The following is a 22,500-nucleotide window of genomic DNA, read 5'->3' on the forward strand; positions in this document are numbered from 1 at the left end:
CCATACCCAAAGGGCAGACAAGCCCCCACCCAAAGCAGAGCACCCACTAGGGAAGAATGCTGGCATATAAGATATCTAAGGTTGGTACGGAAAACCTCCAAGTATCGTGGCAGACAGTGTGGTTCCAATATGATTCAAATAAGGGTCCCAAATTTTGTAGAAAGTCTCCAATTTAGAATGCAACATGCATGTAATGTATTCACAAGGAATACAGCCCATTATAATGTTATGCCATGATTTATTTCAAGAGCAACATCCTTGATTCAAAACAAAATAATATTTTTCCAAACGTTAATAAGTTACGCATCATCATCGTCTCCAGTGATTGATCTTTCTTGATGAGCTTTCTTCATTTCTTTAATCCCTAGAATAGAGTCACTACAATCTGAGGCACTGTGCTCACTGTTGTTTGGGACATATTCCTCTCGATGAGCTTTCTTTATTATAGGGATTGAGTCACTACATTCTGAGGCACTGTGCTCACTGGAGTTTGGGACATATTCCTCTCCACTGTCTGGTGTTGAACCAAAGCTTTTGGTCCTCAACTGTGATGAAATAACATCATCTTGTTCACTGTCTGGAGTTGAATCAAAGAGTTCATCAGAGCCATGAAAGCTTTTGGTCCTCCTCAACTTTGGTGAAAGAGGATCTTCTTGTTCACTGTCTTCAGATGAACTGAATAGATACCTTAACGTCTTGGTGCTTGGTAAGCACAGTAATTTGTCAGTTGAGTCAGTGAACTCTTTGTGGTGGTTTGCTGGAGCCATGCGTGTCTGTGGGGCAGGCTCCATCCCCTGGTGCACACATACACACACGTCGTAGAACATCTGTGAAGAATAAGATTCATTGAATATTTTAGACAAGAGGTAGGCATGTGAATGTGCATGTTGAATTCACTTATTGTACGTTTAATAATATCACTAGTATTTCAACATCCTGATTTAGTCCAATACACCAGTATGTTGGACAGTAGGCATTCAAACACATTTTGTATGTGGTCTATGAAGACTTTTAATACAATTTAGGCTAAAATGCATGACGGGGACAGACGTCTTCTGAAGTTTAATTTATTCAGGGTACAAGCTTGCTTAAATACACACACATATCCACAACTTAAAACATGCCTTTTGGGGACCCCATGTTAATGTGCATGATGGGGACATAAATGTCTACTGAAGTTTGAATTATTAGCTTGCGTAAATACACACACACACCATAAAACATGCGTTTTGGGGACCCTGTGAGGTGTACATGATATTACTAGACATTAGGACAATAAAATAAACTAATTATGTTGGACAGTAGGTATTCAGTACACACTTTTAGTTATGTGATCTACAATATTTAGACTTTTAATGCCCTTTACTTTAGGCCAATGTGCGTCACGGGAACATACATGCTGTTAGAGTTTTTAACGGGCCTGACAATTAAAGCCTGGACCCGAACTGGTCCAGCCCAAGGCTTGGCCTGGCCCAAAACATTACCATAATGTTAAGCCTGATAAGCCCCAGTAAAGGAATGTTGCAGGCATGTCATTCAACATCTGGTTAGAATAAGATTCATTGAATATTTAAAAGACAAGACGTAGGCATGTGAAAGTAGTGCACTTGACTATCAATGTTGAATGCACTTATTGAAAGTTTCTTTGGATAAAAGCGAGTTCGAAATGACTCATGTAAGATAATGTTACTAGTATTACAACATCCTGATGTAGTCCAATATACCATTTTGTTAGATAGTAGGTATTTAGAACACACTTTCAGTTTTGTGATATATATAACACACTTTAAGCTAATGTGCATCATGGGGACATATAAATACACACACATGTATTCTGAAGTTTAAATTATTTTGCCTTCAAGCTTGCATAAATACACACACACACACACATCTTAAAACATGCATATTGGGGACTCTGTGCTAAATGTGCATCATGGGGACATCTCTTCTGAAGTTTAAATTATTTTGCCTTCAAGCTTGCATAAACACACACACACACAAACATCTTAAAACATGCATATCGGGGACCCCGTGCTAATGTGCATCATGGGGACATATATGTCTTCTGAAGTTTAAATTATTCCGCCTACTATCTTGCATAAATACACACCTCTAAAAACATGCATTTTGGGGACCCCGTGAGGTGTACTTGTTAAACTGATATTACTAGACATTAGGACATTAAAAGAAACAAATGATGTTGGACAGTAGGTATTCAGTACACACTTTCAGTTATGTGATGTACAATATTTAGACTTTTAATGCCCTTTACTTTAGGCCAATGTGCGTCAAGGGAACATACATGCTGTTAGAGTTCTCAACGGGCCTGACAATTAAAGCCTGGACCCGAACTGGTCCAGCCCAAGGCTTGGCCTGGCCCAAAACATTACCATAATGTTAAGCCTGATAAGCCCCAGTAAAGGAATGTTGCAGGCATGTCATTCAATATCTGGTTAGAATAAGATTCATTGAATATTTAAAAGACAAGACGTAGGCATGTGAAAGTAGTGCACTTGACTATCAATGTTGAATGCACTTTGAAAGTTTCTTTGGATAAAAGCGAGTTCGAAATGACTCATGTAAGATAATGTTACTAGTATTACAACATCCTGATGTAGTCCAATATACCATTTTGTTAGATAGTAGGTATTTAGAACACACTTTCAGTTTTGTGATATATATAACACACTTTAAGCTAATGTGCATCATGGGGACATATAAATACACACACACATGTATTCTGAAGTTTAAATTATCTTGCCTTCAAGCTTGCATAAATACACACACACACACACACACATCTTAAAACATGCATATTGGGGACTCTGTGCTAAATGTGCATCATGGGGACATCTCTTCTGAAGTTTAAATTATTTTGCCTTCAAGCTTGCATAAACACACACACACACACACACACATCTTAAAACATGCATATTGGGGACCCCGTGCTAATGTGCATCATGGGGACATATATGTCTTCTGAAGTTTAAATTATTCCGCCTACTATCTTGCATAAATACACACATCTAAAAACATGCATTTTGGGGACCCCGTGAGGTGCACTTGTTAAACTGATATTACTAGATATTAGGACATTAAAAGAAACAAATGATGTTGGACAGTAGGTATTCAGTACACACTTTCAGTTATGTGATGTACAATATTTAGACTTTTAATGCCCTTTACTTTAGGCCAATGTGCGTCAAGGGAACATACATGCTGTTAGAGTTCTCAACGGGCCTGACAATTAAAGCCTGGACCCAAACTGGTCCAGCCCAAGGCTTGGCCTGGCCCAAAACATTACCATAATGTTAAGCCTGATAAGCCCCAGTAAAGGAATGTTGCAGGTATGCCATTCAACATCTGTTTAGAATAAGATTCATTGAATATTTAAAAGACAAGATGTAGGCATGTGAAAGTAGTGCACTTGACTATCAATGTTGAATGCACTTATTGAAAGTTTCGAAATGACTCATGTAAGATAATGTTACTAGTATTACAACATCCTGATGTAGTCCAATATACCATTTTGTTAGATAGTAGGTATTTATAACACACTTTTTTGTGATATATATAACACACTTTAAGCTAATGTGCATCATGGGGACATATAAATACATGTATTCTGAAGTTTAAATTATTCTGCCTACAAGCTTGCATAAATACACACACATCTTAAAACATGCATATTGGGGACCCCATGCTAATGTGCAACAAAGGGACCACGTGAGGCCTACTTATGTTACACTGATTAGGACATTTAAATAAAAGTGGGGTACAAGTGGAAAAGGCATGCTGTGTTGCTGAAAACCTCTCCACAAACCTCTCTAGAGCACAACTACAAAGATTTGGATTACATTTCCTCTACTGCAACAATCTCACTTTGAATATAAATAAGTAAGTCAGGCTTATATGTTTGAGAACATGTCCTCACCTTAGTCCGCCATGGCCAGTCAGTTTCCATGGTTGTAGCTCAAATTTTCACCTGGTAAGATGTCTCACAGCAAAGAGACTTGAGGTGAGGTTTCTCTTCTCCTTGCATAATTATGTTCTTCCTCTGTTTATTACCCTTATACTTTGTCTTATACTTTCCTGAACCTGCTAGTCACCAACCCCACCACAACATGCAGGGAAGCGACTATTTAGGAATATGTATCAACATTGATATCAATATGTATGGCACCTGAATTTCCCAAGGATAATCAATAAAGCTTGCACAGTACAGATGGACAAAAATAATAAGTTAACGCTATTTTTGGTACATTCTGATCTATGTCCTTTTGCTAAATCCGGTTGCAATGTAGGCTCATCAATTGCAAATTAAGTAGATGGTTTTTAGTATCAAGTATACAATAGTATTAAATTAATGGTATTATTAAATATGACAATGTTTGGTTTCACTGTCTACATGGGCGACTTTAACGCACCCTGAAAAAGCTGCTTTGAACAGTCCTGACATATCTCTGCACAAGACAGTGGTCGGAATGTGAGGTCGAATGTGCACTCCACTGTACTGTACTGTGCTGCGCTGCACTGCCCTCCACTCCACTGCACTGCACTGTACTGTACTGTACTGCACTGCACTGTACTGTTATCCACTGTACTGGTATCCACTGTACTGCACTGTTATATACTGTACTGTAATACGCTGTACTGTACTGTACTGTACTGTACTGTACTGTACTGTACTGTACTGTACTGTACTGTTATCCACTGTACTGTACTGTACTGTTCTGTTCTGTTATCCACTGTACTGTACTGTACTGTACTGTACTGTACTGTACTGTACTGTACTGTACTGTACTGTACTGTTATCCACTGTACTGTACTGTACTACATTCCACTGTACTGCACTCCACTGGTATGTACTGTACTGTACTGTACTGTACTGTACTGTACTGTACCATTACACTTACTATTACACTATTACACATATTAAATTATTACACTATTACACTAGTACACTGTTTACGCTATAACACATATTATGCTATTACACTAGTACACTTTTTACACTATAACACATATTATGCTATTACACTAGTACACTTTTTACACTATAACACATATTATGCTATTACACTAGTACACTTATTACAATTACTATATTACACTTAATACACTATTACACTATTACAATTATTACACTATTACGCTATTCTACTATTACACTTATTAGCCTATTACACTATCCCTCTATTACACTTATTACTCTACTACACGTGATAGACTATTACACTTATTATACTATTACACTATTACTATTATTCCACTAATACACTTATTACAATTATTTCACTATTGCACTTATTACAATTATTTCACTATTGCACTTATTACACTATTACTCTTATTACATTATTACACTTATAATCACATTGCTCCATATTAATCATTGACAGGGGTGATCTTGTGTTCTTCAATGTGTTTTGGCTGGGGACCCCCAGGCAATGCTTTGACCATGTCTCGTGACCCCCGCCCCGCCCCCCTCCCCAACACCAATACAAATTGACTCTATACATATTTTGGCAATACTGTACTGTACTGTATTCCACTGTACTGTAATGTACTGTACAGTACTGTTATCCACTGTACTGTACTGTACTGTACTGTACTGTACTGTACTGTACTGTACTGTACTGTACTACATTCAACTGTACTGTACTGTACTGTACTGTACTGTACTGTACTGTACTGTACAGAGAGACCCCCCCAGTGAAAACTCCTGTAATGTAGTGCACCATTCAAAATGTGTTCAGTTGATCAAACTTAGCTACGGTCCCCGTAACGCTGGTTTGAGCTTATGGAAACTTATGTAAATCTCTGATCTGTGATTGGCTAGTAGTGTTTTTGTGTTCTCACACACACTCTCACACACACACTGCAGTACCAACTATCGCCTGCTGGGGGATGTCCCCATTATTAACACACTTGTCATGAACTGTGTGTGTGTGTTCATGAACATGAAAACATGTTTTATGGGACTTGCTAAAAAAATTACACCAGACACATCAGCAACCTCTCCCCTACCTCCTGAATGATTTGTGTTATGGGGACCTACACATTTGTCCCCATACTGTTTGAGGTCCTCTGTAGGTGACTGTGTAAACAAGCATGTGTCCCCATTATGACGGAGGAACAAACGCACACACACACACACACACACACACACACACACACACACACACAGGAAAGCTTTTTATTTTTGTCAGATGCCATGCTTGTTGTGGCAACCCGCCAACTAATTTCCCATGCAGCCTGAATGTGTGTGCATGTGTGTTTGTGTGGCTTTAATCATCTAAAGATGAATACCGGTAGTTAGAATTTCTTTGGTGTTGATTTCTTCTCGGAGCAGTCACATTTTCTGTTTACCACCAGTGTGCATGTGTGCGAAGAGAGGGGAAATTAATGAGCAACGGGCTCCAGGCATATTTTACATTGTCTTGCCATACTACAGTATATGAATGGGTTTCACACGTGAATCATGCATTTTAATTGCAAGAGTAAGGTGCGCATTTGCATGCATGCGTGTTGTTTTGACCTGTCATAGACAAAGTAACTTGCAGAAGTGGATCCAACGCGACATGGCAGCACTGTCACGAATCTACTGTTATATCACTATATTACAGCACACACACTTGTTTCCTCCTCTCGCCTACCACCTTCCGTCATCCCACCTCTGCTGTCAGCCTCACTCCCCTCCGCATCCCTCATTGCTGTCGTCCCCCTCCCTCCCTTACCCCCTAGCTTTCTCCCTGTCGCTCATCCCTCAGTACCTCTTCTACTCCATCCACACTTTCACTTACTTCTCTCCCTCTGCCTTCCTTTTTCCCTCATTCAGATATACCCCCAGGTCACCCTACTGAGTAGGATTTAAGAGCAATATTTTTAGGGTATCTAGTCTACTGTAACTGTAACTTCCGCCCTATAGTGTGTCTCTCCAGCCTTTTAGAAAACAGAAAAGGCATGTTCATGGCAGGATACCAATTTGATCTAATCAGGAGAGAGAACTCACACAGGATAAAGGATAAACATGTGGAATTGGAAGTGATGACACAAAGAAATGACACATTTGAAACTGGAACTGGAACTTGAAGCTGATAAATAAGGAGTGCTCTCTCCTGATTTGCTCACACCTGAACATGTATTTTCTGTTTATTAACGAGCTGGTGTTGGGGATTATTTGAGGTATGAGGCAAAAGTAAAAGGGCAGTCCCGTCCACACGGGACTCAGGAGGATTGAAGGCTGTCACTCAATGTCATATCTGGCACTCACATGTCATATATATATATACTTTCAAAGGCCGTACTCAAGGATTATGCCATACTCAAGGATTATATTCAATATGTACCTTCATTCAATATGTATATTCATACATATGTATATTCATACTTATTCATACATGTGTATACTCATACTTAGATGTACATTCATGCGCGTGCAGCATGGAGGGGTACTAGGGGTACACTGGCGAGTGGCGCGCTATGAGCTTGTAGAGCTGGGCCCTCGTGATGTACTCGGTACCTCACTCAGTACATCACTGTCCTCACTCTGAACATCAGTGTATTGTACGCAGGGCCCCACTCAGGGTACGGTAAGTACTGGGTCACGTCAGGACAGCCAGCCAGCTGTGCCGTCTCTGCTGACAGTGCACTGGATATATGGGAGACCCCTGTTACTGAACAAACACTCTATAGTCTATGATTACTATCATAACATAGTGCTTAACTTTTAACAAAACACTTTTTGTTTCAACGACTATATATCACTTACCTTACCTTTTAATGGCTATTTTTCAAGCACCATGCAGTATTGCCTCTTGCACAGGACAGCCGGCTTGCCACGCTAGCCCTTAGCCATGCTACATAATCCACATCAGCCCTTAGCCATGCTACATCATCCACATCAGCTACAACTGGCAGACTGTGGACTGAATGAATAATGGATGGTGTGTGTTGTTCCCTTATCGTTAATGAAAGCAGACGGCTGCTCCTAATGCTATAAATGCCACTAGGCCACAAAGCAGGTATTTTTTATTCTTGGTACGATGCAAGAATGGAGAGATAAGAAAAGAGATGTGGGCACAATGTTTGGGGCATAAAGGTTATCTGTCCCTGGGAGGATGACAGGGAAGGCACTAGGCAGAGTGCAAGGGATGTTACGCTATGAGATGACACGCCTGTCTTGGTACTGTGGTTCCGAGCAGCGTTTGATTTGCTGAGCAGGATGGGGGAAATTCCGAAAACGTTTGATATCTCCTCGCTGGTCATTCATTTTTAGTGCCGGCAGGGATATGGTTTATCCCTGCTTCTGGCATCCATCCAAACCATCACTTTGCCTCTCTGTCAACATTACAAGACAATGTAAATGGGCCACTGTTGAATTGATGTCAGTAGTACAGTTACTTATGTTCGGTGAATTGAATCCTCCAAAGCATCACAATGATAGCATTTTAGTCTTTCCAGTTTAGACATTATGAACAGTACAGAATCTGAATTAGGGAACATGTTCAGGAAGTACTGGAGTGGCTCATATTTAGCCAGGCCAGTATTTATAGTAGTTGAGCTCAGTGTGAACTGTGAAGTTACAGCATTAACATTTTAAAACATTGTTTCCCAGCACTATGGCTGCACAAAACCTCTGTCTTGAAACATAGGCCTAAAGAAAGTAGAAAGTAAATGTCTGCACCAAACGCATCAATGTGTTGTGTACACCTGATATCACGAAACAGCATTTTGCGGCATAAATCCACGGAAGTCATAGAGTATTTCTTCCCGCAGTATATATTTTCTCTCACAATAGAACAGTGTGATTTAGGTTCAAAATTGGCAACGTGTAAGAGGCATCTGTCTGTGGCTTTTAGGCTTTTTTCACTGTTTTATTATTGCTTTTCTTTGTAGAAGTGTGGGTCTCTGTTGTATGCTCTGCAACGAGGGTGATTTCAATTATGCAGCCACATGGAACACAAAATGTAGGTTAAAGCAGTCACTGTAGATTTACTCACAGACGGAACCTTCCCCCAACATCCTCCACTTTTCTTGGGTTCTCAGCCTCTGTAAGTAAGTCATATGAAATAAGTAGGGCTGCATTTATCGATTACTTTCTTCGCGATTATCGTATCAATTATGAAGTGTGTTTTTTTTCATTAAATGTTTTTATATACAGTATATATATCAGTGAATCAACGTTAACATTTCATAATAGTTTTTTGTAATTGACTAATTGACCCAGCCCTAACAGTGTTGCATGAAACTAGCTAATATAATTAATACGGTATGATTAATTCTAACGCGACTAGCGACGGGACCGCAATGGGCCGTCTAAAAAAAGAGTTATTCAGGTTTTAAGATTTTCAATGTCATCCGCTAAAATGGGGGGGAACATTTTCGATGACGTCCCAACCGGAAATAACATAGAATGTTGCGCAACAGACGCTCCCAGCCTGTGTAGCGATGCGATCGGTTTTGACATCAATAAATCTCTGTCCTTTTATTAAACTCCGTCCTGGGCGACGAGCGTTACTAATTGATATAGGACGGATAACTCCGTTCTTGCCGCTCGGGGTGCTAAGAGTTGCTCAATGTACTATACTGTAGTGCTACCGTACAGCGACACTGTCACAGACAGAAGCTCCCTTGTTCATGATCTCTCTGGGGTTTAGAGGCAGATGTTGTGTGTGTTGCATTGGGAACATTAATTCTGAGCCTGGCCTGCACAACACATTGCACAGACTGCAGACGACACCAGCACACAGGACAGGACTGTATTGGATTAGAGCGGACAACACGCTGGAATGAGACTGAAATGAGATGTATTGGATGCAGGTCAAGAACAAATTGGCCCCAGAAGAGTGCGTCTGACACTGACATGACCATGAGATTCAGCCATCACAATCTCACCCCTGCAGAGCACACAGGCAATGAGATAATGAACAACATACGGCATAAGAGAACCATTTCTCAACGGTCCTGTTGTTTTTGAGTGGTGCAACCACTCCTACAACCAGCAATGTCCGTGCGTATCTATGTAGCCCGGCCGTATCTATGTATCAGTGGTCTGTCATGAGCACGAGTATGTGACTTATTAGTACCAATAGGGGGCGCCAGATACAGAGAGGGATAGTGATGTGCCTGGTGCCTGCTAATGAGAGAGAGAGAGAGAGAGAGAGAGAGAGGTGGGGGGGGGGGGGGGGGGGGATTGCACCACTCAGTTCACACGGGTGTGATTTTTTCTAGGTGTGTAACAAATAGAACTTATCAATCTAATCCTAAATTTAAAACAAAAATCAATTTTGGCATGTCATTATTATTATTATTTCAAAACAAATAGGGTTTTCTGCCTTTTATTTATCAAGTGAAGACTGACAGGAAAGAGGGAGAGAGAGAGGGGGAGAGACATGCAGCAAAGGTCGTGAACGGGACTTGAACACGTGACACGCTGTCAGGCCAAAACCTATATGTGGCATGCGCCTGGACCACTTGGCCAGCGGGCGCCCCAAAATTAGCAACATTGCTTGTAGAGATGCTTTCTTCCACAATGGTTGCACTAGACTACACCCATATCCCTACTTTGATGCACAAAATACTGATAGATTATTATTATATTAAAGTATTATTAGTTCGATTAACTGTTGCACCCCTACATTCCATTGAAACCATGTTATTGTGAGATTGGGCCACGGATGGCAGCATTAAATCTAAGTGTGCTATATCTCAGTACATGGGTCTGACTCTGTTTGAGTGTTTGTGTGTTAAAGCTGGACAACACTGTTCACATTCTCAGACTAGCGCAGAGGTAAACAGAGATAGCTGCTGTTACTCATGTCGGGGCTCATGATAAGGACCTGAGCAGCACCTGGAACCTTGGAGGAAAACAGAACTCATTTCTCGCAAACAGTTGTTGGTGTTTGTTTGTCTTTCTGCTGCTGTTAGCAGTTCCCCACCTCTGTTTTCACATGGCTGATGAAGGTTTAGAGGTGCACGTGTGTGTGCTAGACTCCAGTGCCTTCACATGTTTTTCATTTTAACCACTATACTTACAGTAGTTGACAGGGGTCCTCCAGGGCTCCATACTAGGTTCACTACCACTACCACCACTACTATATATACTTCCATTAATACCATATATATTTAAGGGTAAGGCCTATTCAGAATCATACTGAAAAAAGGGTTACAAAATCATGTGTAAAAAAATTCAGATGACAGAGAGGGAGAACTGAAGTGAAAGACAAAGTGAAATATAACATCCATCTCTCTGAGCTTGTGTGATAGGAACATGTGCAGCTGCCACTCCCATCTCTGCTTCTTCATCTCTCTACCTCGGCCATCTGCTGACTCTCGGTCCCTCATTCCAATCTTATTTCCTGTTGCCCTGTCCACTGTCGCAGTCTGCTCTATGTCAATGTATTGGTCTAATTCAATCTCCACTGCAGTGTAATGACCCGTGACTTTCAATTAATGCTTCCCGCCCTCTTGGTCGTCTGGGTCGTGGGCTTCTGAAGAGTTTCATTTCAAAGCCAGATATCCATCTGAAATGTGTTTGATGAGTGCTTTTCACATACTACTATTTCTATTTCATAGTCAGTAGGGAAGCACTGAAAGTGTAATTATTTTATCTGTATCTTGACTACAGTACCTACGTATACTTTAATTTAACCACGCATTCTATAGCCTACCATGCTCGTGTTTTTGGAGGGCACTAGCCCCTCCTATGCCAAGCTTTCTGGGTTTGTCTGAACATTGGCTTGTGATTGGCTGATCACCCCATAGTGATGATTGGATTGGCTGAGCAAAGTACATAAAATAAAAGTGAGGGCAGAAAAGTGAAGACGGCAAAAGTGATTGGCCGGAATTACTTTTGTGATGATTTGATTGGCTGAGCACGGAATGTGATGTACAATGATGTACTGTATGATGATAAGAGCGCCCCTCACTTCACACAAGTGTGATTTGTATGTGTGCCTTGGGGAATCTACTGTACAGAACAACATTTTGCTTCACCATCATCACCAATGTTGATTGTTGAACCATGGCGCTTCAAAGACGTCAGACTTCATGAGCCGGCAATGCGTCACAACGCCTGTTTTCTCCCATATAATGGAAGTGAACAGGGAAGCTTCAAGCACTCAGGCGTGAGTGACGCGTGTCTGATGTGCCTGAAGCACATGTGTGAGTGTCCTATGTGGCTCGCCAAAGCAATCTCTGCACAGAATCATACCCTCACTCAGTTTTGATTAACTATTTTCACCATCTATGCGTACACATCAAACCATGGAGAAATCAACAGATTTTTATGTTTGATTATTGCATTTTGATCAGACTTTTTTTTTGGATCGTTTACCTCAATTGACGTCCATTGTCATACAGGAAGCTGGAGCGTGTATAATAGGGATACCTACGTAGTCTGGACCAATGACAGCTGGCTTTGAGCTCGGTTCATGAGAGACCCTGAGCTGCATTTTCCTTTGATTTGTGTTTCATACATTCTAGAATAGGGATGTAGTCTATAAGGTTTTCAGAGCTCAGCCTCAGATCATCCAATCACTGATTTAAAATGATTGGCTTTCACATGAATTCACTATATCCAACTGATATTTGATATTTTCTGTATTTTGCATTTTACAGTGCATTATAATCGTTTTTGGCGGGCCATGGAACAATTTCCACATCTCTCAATTGATCAAATTTAAAAGACAATTGTCTTTAGTTTTGACAACTAAAACTGGGGTAGTACTGTAGTAGAGGTTTGTGCAGGACAGTGATGGCATATGAAATGGTCTGGCAGTCAGTACTGTACATGTACTGTACCAGCTAGCATATGTAGTGCATTCCCATTATAACAGAGTCTTCCGGGCTTCACATAATATACTGTATGTCATCACCTCTCCAGCAGCTGTCACAGTTATTGGATTGGTGTTAGGAGATCGACGCACGTCCTTGAGGGGTTATGAGCAGGTGTGAGAAGGGTGTTGTGTGCTGTACATACAGTAGAGATGGGAAAGGACCCACACACACACACACACACACACACACACACACACACACACACACACACACACACACACACACACACACACACACACACTTACAGTACATATTCCATTTTAGATCATTATAATATACTCAAGCCAGTCCAACAGTTTGCATCAGCATAATGTTCAGAAGCTTTCAGATCATAGTCATTATCACTGTGCTGTAAATCAACACAGATTGGACAGCATGAGTACCATTACTACTCTGCTATTATTTGATCACCACTCATTTGGCACAGTGCAATGAACACAAAACATATAGAGAGTATCAGATATGCGTGTCCTAGGTTGTATACAAGCTTTGGCAACGATGAATGTCTGCTGGTGATCCATTTGTTTATCACATACCCATGGCAGCCTTATTTATTAATCACGATGAGAAAGGCACATTTGATTGAATAAATAGATTAATATTAGGCTACTGTCAACATGGAACTTACCAGGCGAAGGAAATGGTAGGCCCCACCGGGATGAAATATGGCAGGTGTTGGCAGGCCTCTGCCTTGTTGATATACAGCTGTTCTGTTGAAGGCTGCTGTATTACGCTTTGTATTTTGGGTCCTTTGCATCTGTGTCTCCTGAATCATGAATTCTACCTCACCATCCGTAGCAGCCATGTGTGCCCGCCTGCCCGGGAGATTTTGGCCCATGTTGGCCATTACCGCCTGCCATGATGTGCCGCCATTTCTCCCTCCAATAGGCCGGTGATGCACACCCCCCCCCCCCCTTTATATTAATCATGACAAGTTTAGCAGCCACTGTAATTAGAAAAGGAAAGACTTGAAAATTCCTGAAAACAGATTGCATGGTCCCAGTTGGTCTTCCTCATTAGAGATGCTTCTTTAAGTTGTATACGGAGTCACTGAATAGTTCTTCAACATCAGCCTCTGTCTCTACATTCAGGTCATCCCTTAATTCCCCTTGTTTGCTTACTTTTCGCTCTCGTCATCCCTTTCTCTTGCTTGATAATTCTGTTTTCATCTTCATCTTTCTCTTTTCCTCTGGCTTTTTCTCTCATTTATCTTCTCCCTCTCTTTCTCTGCTAAGGATCTAATTAAAGAAACTCTGGTTGCCTGCCTACTGTATATATAATTACCAAAAGGGTCCGTCCGTTCTTTACTTAGCAATTAGGAGTGGCATTCTTCTGCTTGCAAATCGGCTAATTAAGCCTTAAGGACAGCGAGCTGATTGAAGTCGCATTAAACATTAGGATGAGTCAGGATGCCCCTGCTCTCTACACACTTGGGACAGGAAGCAGAAGTAGTACATTCTAGAGCGGTTTCCATGGTAGCAATCACATGACATTGGATCCCGTACTTTGGCTGTCTCTCTGTCACTCAGCATGTGTGATCATTTACAACATAGACAGATAGAGATAGAGAGAGCCTGCATTGATGCAACATTTCTCTTCTAGGTTGCCTATTATTTTGACTGTTAAAGCTCACTCTGTTGAAGACAGAACAAGGGCCACATAGAGGTAGTCACAGCTCCTGATTAGATAGATGCCTGTGTGGACTCGTTGTCATTATGATTGATGATGTAGTCAGCCGACCTAGTGCTTGCCTTGCAATAATGTCCCTCAGTGGTTTGATGCTGCACAGCACACTGTTTTCAACTTTGGCAGGGACCGAAAGCTAAATATTGTGCATTAGCAGTGTATCAAAACATTAGAGCACATTAAGATAACTACCTAAAGCAGTCAGTTTCGCCATCTGTAATCGGTCCACGTCTGTCCAGTACAGACTGGACAGTGGCTACAAATTGACTAAACATGCTTTTAGACTGGGTAACATTCTGAGCTTTCTGCAGTACTGTACTGATCTCTTCTAAACAGTAAAATCCTCAGTGTAAATGTATCAGTTTGTAACTCTCAAAGTATGCAAATGTTGGCTCCAGTTATATCGAGGATTTCACCTCTATTCTGATCAGAGCAGCATTTTCAGCCTCTTATGGCAGCAGTGCTTTCATACTCCCTAAAGGCCGCTAGCCTTTTGGTTCTGCTGTTGCAGAGATGTTTCTGTGATGGAATCCTAATAAATAGTGTAATAGTGAGACTAATGCCCTGCAGGGAAACTGTGTCATGCAGTATGATAGCTCAACGTAAACTAGAGGTTTACGTTGAGTTATCACAAGTTCACACTAGGTAGGCCACGGAAATATTATCGATATTGTGATATGGGACTAGATATCGTCTGATATTTTGGATATTGTGATATGGTACTTAGTGTTGTCTTTTCCTGGATTTAATCAAAACAATTTAATTAAAAATATATATATATTGTCATCACAATACTATATTGAGGTATTTAGTAGGAAATATTGTGATATTTTAGCCCTTAGTCCTAACACTAGATATAAAGAAGAAGGTGAAATTATTGCATGCATGCTTCTCGCAAATTGTAGTTCAGTCAGGACAACTCATGAATGGATGTAACATATTCTTATTGAATATACAACGAGCAATATATTTATGATGGTTTGGCGATGAATTGGATCTGCTTTTTATGTACTCTGATAAAGTGCATCAGTCCCAACCATAGGGACTCCGAATCCCCCGTACATAAACAGCAGATCCACTGTGGTGGCAGGTGAGCAGCAGTGTCTGAGCAGCCAGATAGTAGCAAAGCAAGCAGGAATGTACATGAAGTGTGTATGAGTGTTCATACTTCATAGTCCCTTGTGCAACATCAAATAATAACAGTTTCAAATGCATAAAATGTATAGTCAAATATGCATACAGTGTTTATTTGTTTATTGAGTGAGTGTGAGTGTACCAATCAAAATGTAAATGAGTGCATAAGACCATAAGTTGCCGTATTGAACAGAACAGGTTTACGATCATGTGCGGTTGGGGCCGACACCTGTTCAGCAGGCTGATGGCATGACTGTGGAAGCTGTCCCTTTGTCTGTTTGTTCAGCATTTAATACTGTGGTGTCGCTTGCCTGACGGTAGCAGCATGAACAGATTGTGGCTGCGGTGTCTTGGATGATCTGTTTAGCCTTGACTACGCAGCACTGGCTGGATGTAGGCCCAATTATGCCCTGGAGGGAAGCTCACCTCCAATAATGTGCTTGGCCGTCCACAGTCACACCACCCACTGTAGTGCTGAGCGGTGGAGGACTGTGTAGACCACCCACTGTAGCGCTGAGCGGTCGAGGGCTGTGTAGTTCCACAGTCATACCACCCACTGTAGCGCTGAGCGGTGGAGGGCTGTGTAGTTCCACATTCACACCACCCACTGTAGCGCTGAGCGGTGGAGGGCTGTGTAGTTCCACAGTCATACCACCCACTGTAGCACTGAGTGGTGGAGGGCTGTGTAGTTCCACAGTCATACCACCCACTGTAGCGCTGAGCGGTGGAGGGCTGTGTAGTTCCACATTCACACCACCCACTGTAGCGCTGAGCGGTGGAGGGCTGTGTGGTTCCACAGTCATACCACCCACTGTAGCGCTGAGCGGTGGAGGGCTGTGTAGTTCCACAGTCATACCACCCACTGTAGCGCTGATCGGTGGAGGGCTGTGTAGTTCCACATACACACCACCCACTGTAGCGCTGAGCGGTGGAGGGCTGTGTGGTTCCACAGTCATACCACCCACTGTAGCGCTGAGCGGTGGAGGGCTGTGTAGTTCCACAGTCATACCACCCACTGTAGCGCTGAGCGGTGGAGGGCTGTGTAGTTCCACATTCACACCACCCACTGTAGCGCTGAGCGGTGGAGGGCTGTGTAGTTCCACATTCACACCACCCACTGTAGCGCTGAGCGGTGGAGGGCTGTGTAGTTCCACATTCACACCACCCACTGTAGCGCTGAGCGGTGGAGGGCTGTGTAGTTCCACATTCACACCACCCACTGTAGCGCTGAGCGGTGGAGGGCTGTGTAGTTCCACAGTCATACCACCCACTGTAGCGCTGAGCGGTGGAGGGCTGTGTAGTTCCACATTCACACCACCCACTGTAGCGCTGAGCGGTGGAGGGCTGTGTGGTTCCCATACCAGGTGCTCTGGATGGTGCTGCTGTAGAACGTCCTCAGGATGTGGAGGCTCGTTAGAATTTCTACAGCCGCCTGAGGCTGTACAGAACACTGTTTGGCCCTTTTCACCATCTGCATAGTATAATAGTATATGTGGCCCATTTTGAAAAACAAATATATATCAGGTACAGTTCGATTTTAATGCCGCCCTCCTCTCAGAATACAACCGTTTTAAACATTTCTATGCTGCTCTAAAAGGTTGCAAGTTAGTATTTGTTGTATTACTCACTACTCACATCAATAAATACCTTTCAAATCACCGCTGTTAAGTTTTGCTCTGCAGTTTTCATTAAATTGATGCTTCAGGCACTCTGTTGCTCTGCCTTCTATGTGACTGTATTTCCTCTGATGAAACAAATTAGCATGTAAATTGTATGAGAACATCTCCAACTGGCTAGAGTCATCACAATTAACTTACTATTTATACGAGAATGAATATGTTTACTTTTGTACTGGAGGTTTTGTAATGTACTGTAACCTTGCTGTAAATTTCACTTGAATGTACTTTTTATTGAATGTACTTCTTATTTTTAGATTGGGTGTTCTTTTAACTTTGTATTTTCAGAAAAGTCTCCTATGGACAAGTGGTGAAAACTAGCACTCGTGCTAACACACTGTAAACGATGCATCTACAAGTTGTACAATTGTGCAATGAGCAATGTGATTGTTATGTCCATATCAAATAAATAAACATAAACATGAATAATGTGCTTATTTGCTAAATAGTATTAGAGTCGATATTTGGCCCCAAGTACTAAAGTATTGGCTTAAAACAAATTTGAAATGTGAAGCTTATTGAAGGCAATGCCTCTAGGAATAGCCTGGCTGCGGGCATATTATTGGTGTTGGCATGACATGCCTTTCAAAGTTTGGACTGTCTTTGTAGAATTGTTTTTCATTCCAAGGCATGGGGCTCTGGGTTCTTGGCCTCCACAACTGGAACAAATGACACCCAAATGGAACGTTTCTTTTGCCATCAGTTGGATGCAACTGTGGGTCTGTTCAGTGTGTGGTGACTTTAAAGGGTCTCTGAGGATCTGTTTCCGACTCTGTAGAATATAATGTAAATGGTAAAAGTTAATGGGCAGGATGTTGATGCATTTCACTGCTATTGATGTTTGCTCGTGCTGTGGCAGACAGTCACTGTAAATTCCAGTAATCTAGCTGAGAAGACTATCAGCCCTATCTTGTGCCACCCCTTATCCCTAAATATATTTGCCATATTTTACTATTTTGAACTATCCAATATACATCATCGACACGTTGTGAGCTTGTAGATCGGCTATTTGAACTATTTTAAAAGGTTTTTCAAAATAGTAAAAAATGGCAAATGAGTTTAAGGGGTAAGGGGTGGCACAAGATATAGCCCTATACCCTTTTTTGTTAGATTTAGATTTGTGTTGCTGATACTGCAGTACCTTTGAAAAAAAAACACATTTTATCCAGTGGGATCTGCTAAATGCCTACATTGTTATCTTAGCCTTCATCATGTTCCTTAGAGATCTGATGCAGTAGTGTGAACTGAATTGAATGCAGAAAATTCATATTAGGGTGTTGTTCCGCTTTTGCCATTTATCTCATTTGTTATCATTTTTTTTGGGTTAGGGCTTTGCCATCTCAATATCTAAACCAATCTTGTATGGTGATGAGGGGTTTGCGCTCTCTCTGTGATGAATATTTATTAGCCTAGTTGTTTGTCCCTGTCCCTCGCAGCACGTCTTGTGGTTATGCAAAATGTCAGGTGAACCAAGTGCTACAGTATGACTGGTGCTATTGCATTGTGTATGATTGGTATGATTTACCGGTTTGTTTATGAACTCATCCTTCTTAACATGCTGCACAGACAACTTTTGAGACTAATGAAATCCCTATGTCCTTCAATGTCCACTAATGTTGTGCCTCTAATTCTGTTTTTTCCAGGCTGCCAGCTCAAACTGTATCAAACACAAGTCCATGACTGTGAACTTCACCACCAATGATGGACAAGAAAAATGGTGAGGATTTTTTATTATTATTTTTTACTTACAGAAGATTACTTTCCACTGTTCATACAGCTTTGATAAGGTTGTATACTTTATGCACACCACAATGAGGTAAAACATCAAATGTTAAACTTTAATTTCTTCCCTAAATCTGGCCAAATTGCTTTCTATCTAAATTACTGCCTTCTTGTGCTAGCTGTCCTATCTCAAGTTGACACAGCACAAGGTTTTGCATACAGATGAGTATATTTTGGTGCAATCACTGCATGATAATTACATCTCAGTAGTCAGTATAATATGATTTTACATAATGAAGCACTGTGTGAAGTTCACACAGTGAACCACAGTGAACCACAGAGCCTGTCTGTGCATAAAATGAATAACAATCATAATTATAACTAGAACTGCACTCTGTCGAGTGCATACTTGCTTGTTGCACACTAGTAGGCCATAAATGGCCTACTAGTGCGCAAGCAGAGCGCGCAAGTACTTTCGACCGCTACAAACCGCTACAAACGGTCAAATCTCAGTTTCTGCCTCTATGTATATGTCATTTGTAAGTTGATTAGCGGTATACTGTGGTTACTTTGCGCCCTATGCACCGTCCCACCCTTTTCGATGCGTATGCACCGTCCCAGCAATGACTAATGACTAGACATACGTATACATATACTATATAGAGTATGTAGTTGTAATTTGATTGTGGTTACTTTGTGCCAAAAAGTGACAGCCGTCAACCTTTTTTTTGGGTATGCAAGAAAAACAGCAAATCTGTGCCTGGTTTGCTGGGACCAGATTACACAGATGACCATTTTTCTTACGTCATCATTGAGAGCTAGTGACTCATACATATACACACCACGTACTCTGGTATACATACGTATACATATACATATACTATATAGAGTATGTAGTTGTAATTTGATTAGCAGTATACTGTGGTTACTTTGTGCCAAAAAGTGACAGCCGTCAACCATTTTTTTGGGTATGCAAGAAAAACAGCAAATCTGTGCCTGGTTTGCTGGGACCAGATTACACAGATGACCATTTTTCTTACGTCATCATTGAGAGCTCTGGTCCCAGCACGTACTCTGGTCCCAGCAGTTCAGGCACAATTTGCTATTTTATTTGCAAATTGTGATGACGTAAGACATACGTATACATATACATATACTATATAGAGTATGTAGTTGTAATTTGATTAGCAGTATACTGTGGTTACTTTGTGCCAAAAAGTGACAGCCGTCAACCATTTTTTGGGGTATGCAAGAAAAACAGCAAATCTGTGCCTGGTTTGCTGGGACCAGATTACACAGATGACCATTTTTCTTACGTCATCATTGACCAGAGTACGTGGTGTGTATATGTATGACTAGCTCTCAATGATGACGTAAGAAAAATGGTCATCTGTGTAATCTGGTCCCAGCAAACCAGGCACAGATTTGCTGTTTTTCTTGCATACCCAGAAAAGTGGTTGACGGCTGTCACGTTGAAGAGACCGGGCGAAATTATTACTTGCGCGCTCTGCTTGCGCAAGTAATAGTTATAACATTAGATTTGTCTCTTGGTCACAGTCACATGATTTAATTACTTTGATTGAATTGATTATTTTATAGATTTTTGTTTTATTGTATCCTGAAAAGTGTTGTTACAGTCTGTTGATAATGATTATAATGATACGTAATTATTATTATTTTACAGCGAATGGCTTTCTGTCCCAGACCGGTGAGGGAGGAGGTCAGAGGAAGCAGCTACCCTATTCAGTTGAGACCCCTTATGGCTTCCACTTGGATCTGGACTTCCTCAAATATGTTGATGACATTGAGAAAGGCAACACCATCAAAAGGGTACACATCCACCGCAGAGTCAGGGGCCCCAAGTTCAGCAGCACTCTGCCCAGGAACTTCAGCCTCCCTGGGCATGGACCCAGGCCTGCCCCCAAGGAAAAGGACACTGTCTGGTCTGGGACCTCCACCCTAGGACCGAGGCCCAAGTCCAGGGTGACAGAGGTCCAACAAATATATGACTTCAGGCCCAGCGATGGTGGCACAACCGGCCAGAGCAGCAGAGGGACACCAAGCCAGGTGTCTACTTATGCCTCGGCCAAGCTAAGAGAAGAAGGTGTCATGGGGGTTCGGAGTCAGGAACAGCATCTCCTGGGGCTTCAGAGTCGGCCAAACTTGCTCCGAGCCTCAAGTATGCCTGTCACTGCCCAGCATCGGAAAGGCTCTGACACTGGTAGTCCAGATCGTGTGCTGGGCACGCCAGAGAATGGCTCGTCTGAGAATGTGTTCCGTGCCTCACCGGACATCACAGAGAGACGCTCTGTGCCTCAGGAACGCGTGGGGCTACACCAGCAGATCACAGTGGCTCTGAAACGGGTTAGAGAGCTGGAAGAACAGGTCAGAACTATCCCAGAACTCAAGGCTCAGATTTGCTCACTGAGAGAGGAAAGGGAAAAGCTTCTGCTTCAACTCCAAGCACAGGTCAAGGCTTCTGTCCTATCCTCTAACCCAGTTCCAAGTACTGAACTGGGAACATACACTCAGCCCCAAGGGGCTGGAGCTTCAGGCTCCCTGTCAGTGGAGCAGTCAATATGCAAGGAGACACAGAGTGTAGCACAAAGCAGTGTGTCGCACAGAGAGAAGGAGACACATGAATCAGTACAGGAACGTGAGAGCCAAGCACAGCCATTAGAGGAATCAGACCGCCACAGAGAGAAGTTAGGTAGTCGTATAGAGCAACTATCACAGGACATAACTGTGCAGGAATCAGAAACATATAAAGTAGCCAAAGCTTGCAACAAGGATCTAGCTAATGTCCACCACCTGCAGGAGAAGCTAACGCTACTAGAGGCTAACCTAACCAAGGCAAGCCAAGACTTGGAGAGAACCAACTCACTTTTGAGTAATCAAATAGAAGAGAATAAGCTTAAAGAAGTGAAGATACTGCAGCTGAGCGAGGGAGTGAGAGTGGAGGTGTGTACGACAGAGAGAGACGGCAGAGCGAGGAGGGCGAGTGTGGACAGAGGGACAGAAACGGAGAGAGTGGCTATCATCAACCAGGAGACAGAGACAGAGTCTAGTAATACCATTGATAAAGGAACAGATACAGAGAGGATTTGTATCAAAGTATGTGTGTCCAGTGAAAGTGTTGTTAATGTAGATCAAGGAGCAGAACCCGGAAGTGTTAGTCCTGGTGAGGTACCAGAGATAGAGGCTGCTGTGTGTCCAGTAAGATCGAGAGCCAACAGCGTTGATCGGAGCACAGAGACAGAGAGAGTTGACACTCAGGATCAGGTGACTGAGACGTCGGTAGCAGAGAGGGTTGACCAGGTGACAGAGACAGAGGTGGTGACGGATCATCCGATGAGGCCGAGGGCCAGAAGTGTAGACCGGGGGACAGAGACGGACAGGGTGGACACTGTGGACAGGGTGACAGAGACTGAGGCAGCAA

The 22,500-nt window shown here is 42.1% G+C and overlaps 1 protein-coding gene across 7 annotated transcripts in view; it reads left to right on the plus strand.

Moving 5' to 3' along the window:
• kank4 (KN motif and ankyrin repeat domains 4) overlaps positions 1-22,500 on the plus strand; it is a 94,280-nt gene that overhangs the window by 55,907 nt on the left and 15,873 nt on the right. For all 7 annotated transcript variants that reach the window (XR_013964526.1, XR_013964527.1, XM_080770703.1 and 4 more), the window contains 2 exons: positions 18,983-19,056; positions 20,746-22,500. The exon at positions 20,746-22,500 is cut by the window's right edge and continues 2,232 nt beyond it. Coding sequence is in view for 5 of the 7 variants with exons in the window: in XM_080770703.1 (XP_080626829.1) it covers positions 19,038-19,056; positions 20,746-22,500 (1,774 nt within the window). In the remaining 2 variants the exon portion in view is untranslated. The remainder of the gene's footprint in view (positions 1-18,982; positions 19,057-20,745) is intronic.

Source organism: Protomyctophum bolini (genome assembly GCF_963924005.1).
Source record: "Protomyctophum bolini genome assembly, chromosome: 8".
NCBI lineage: Eukaryota > Metazoa > Chordata > Actinopteri > Myctophiformes > Myctophidae > Protomyctophum > Protomyctophum bolini.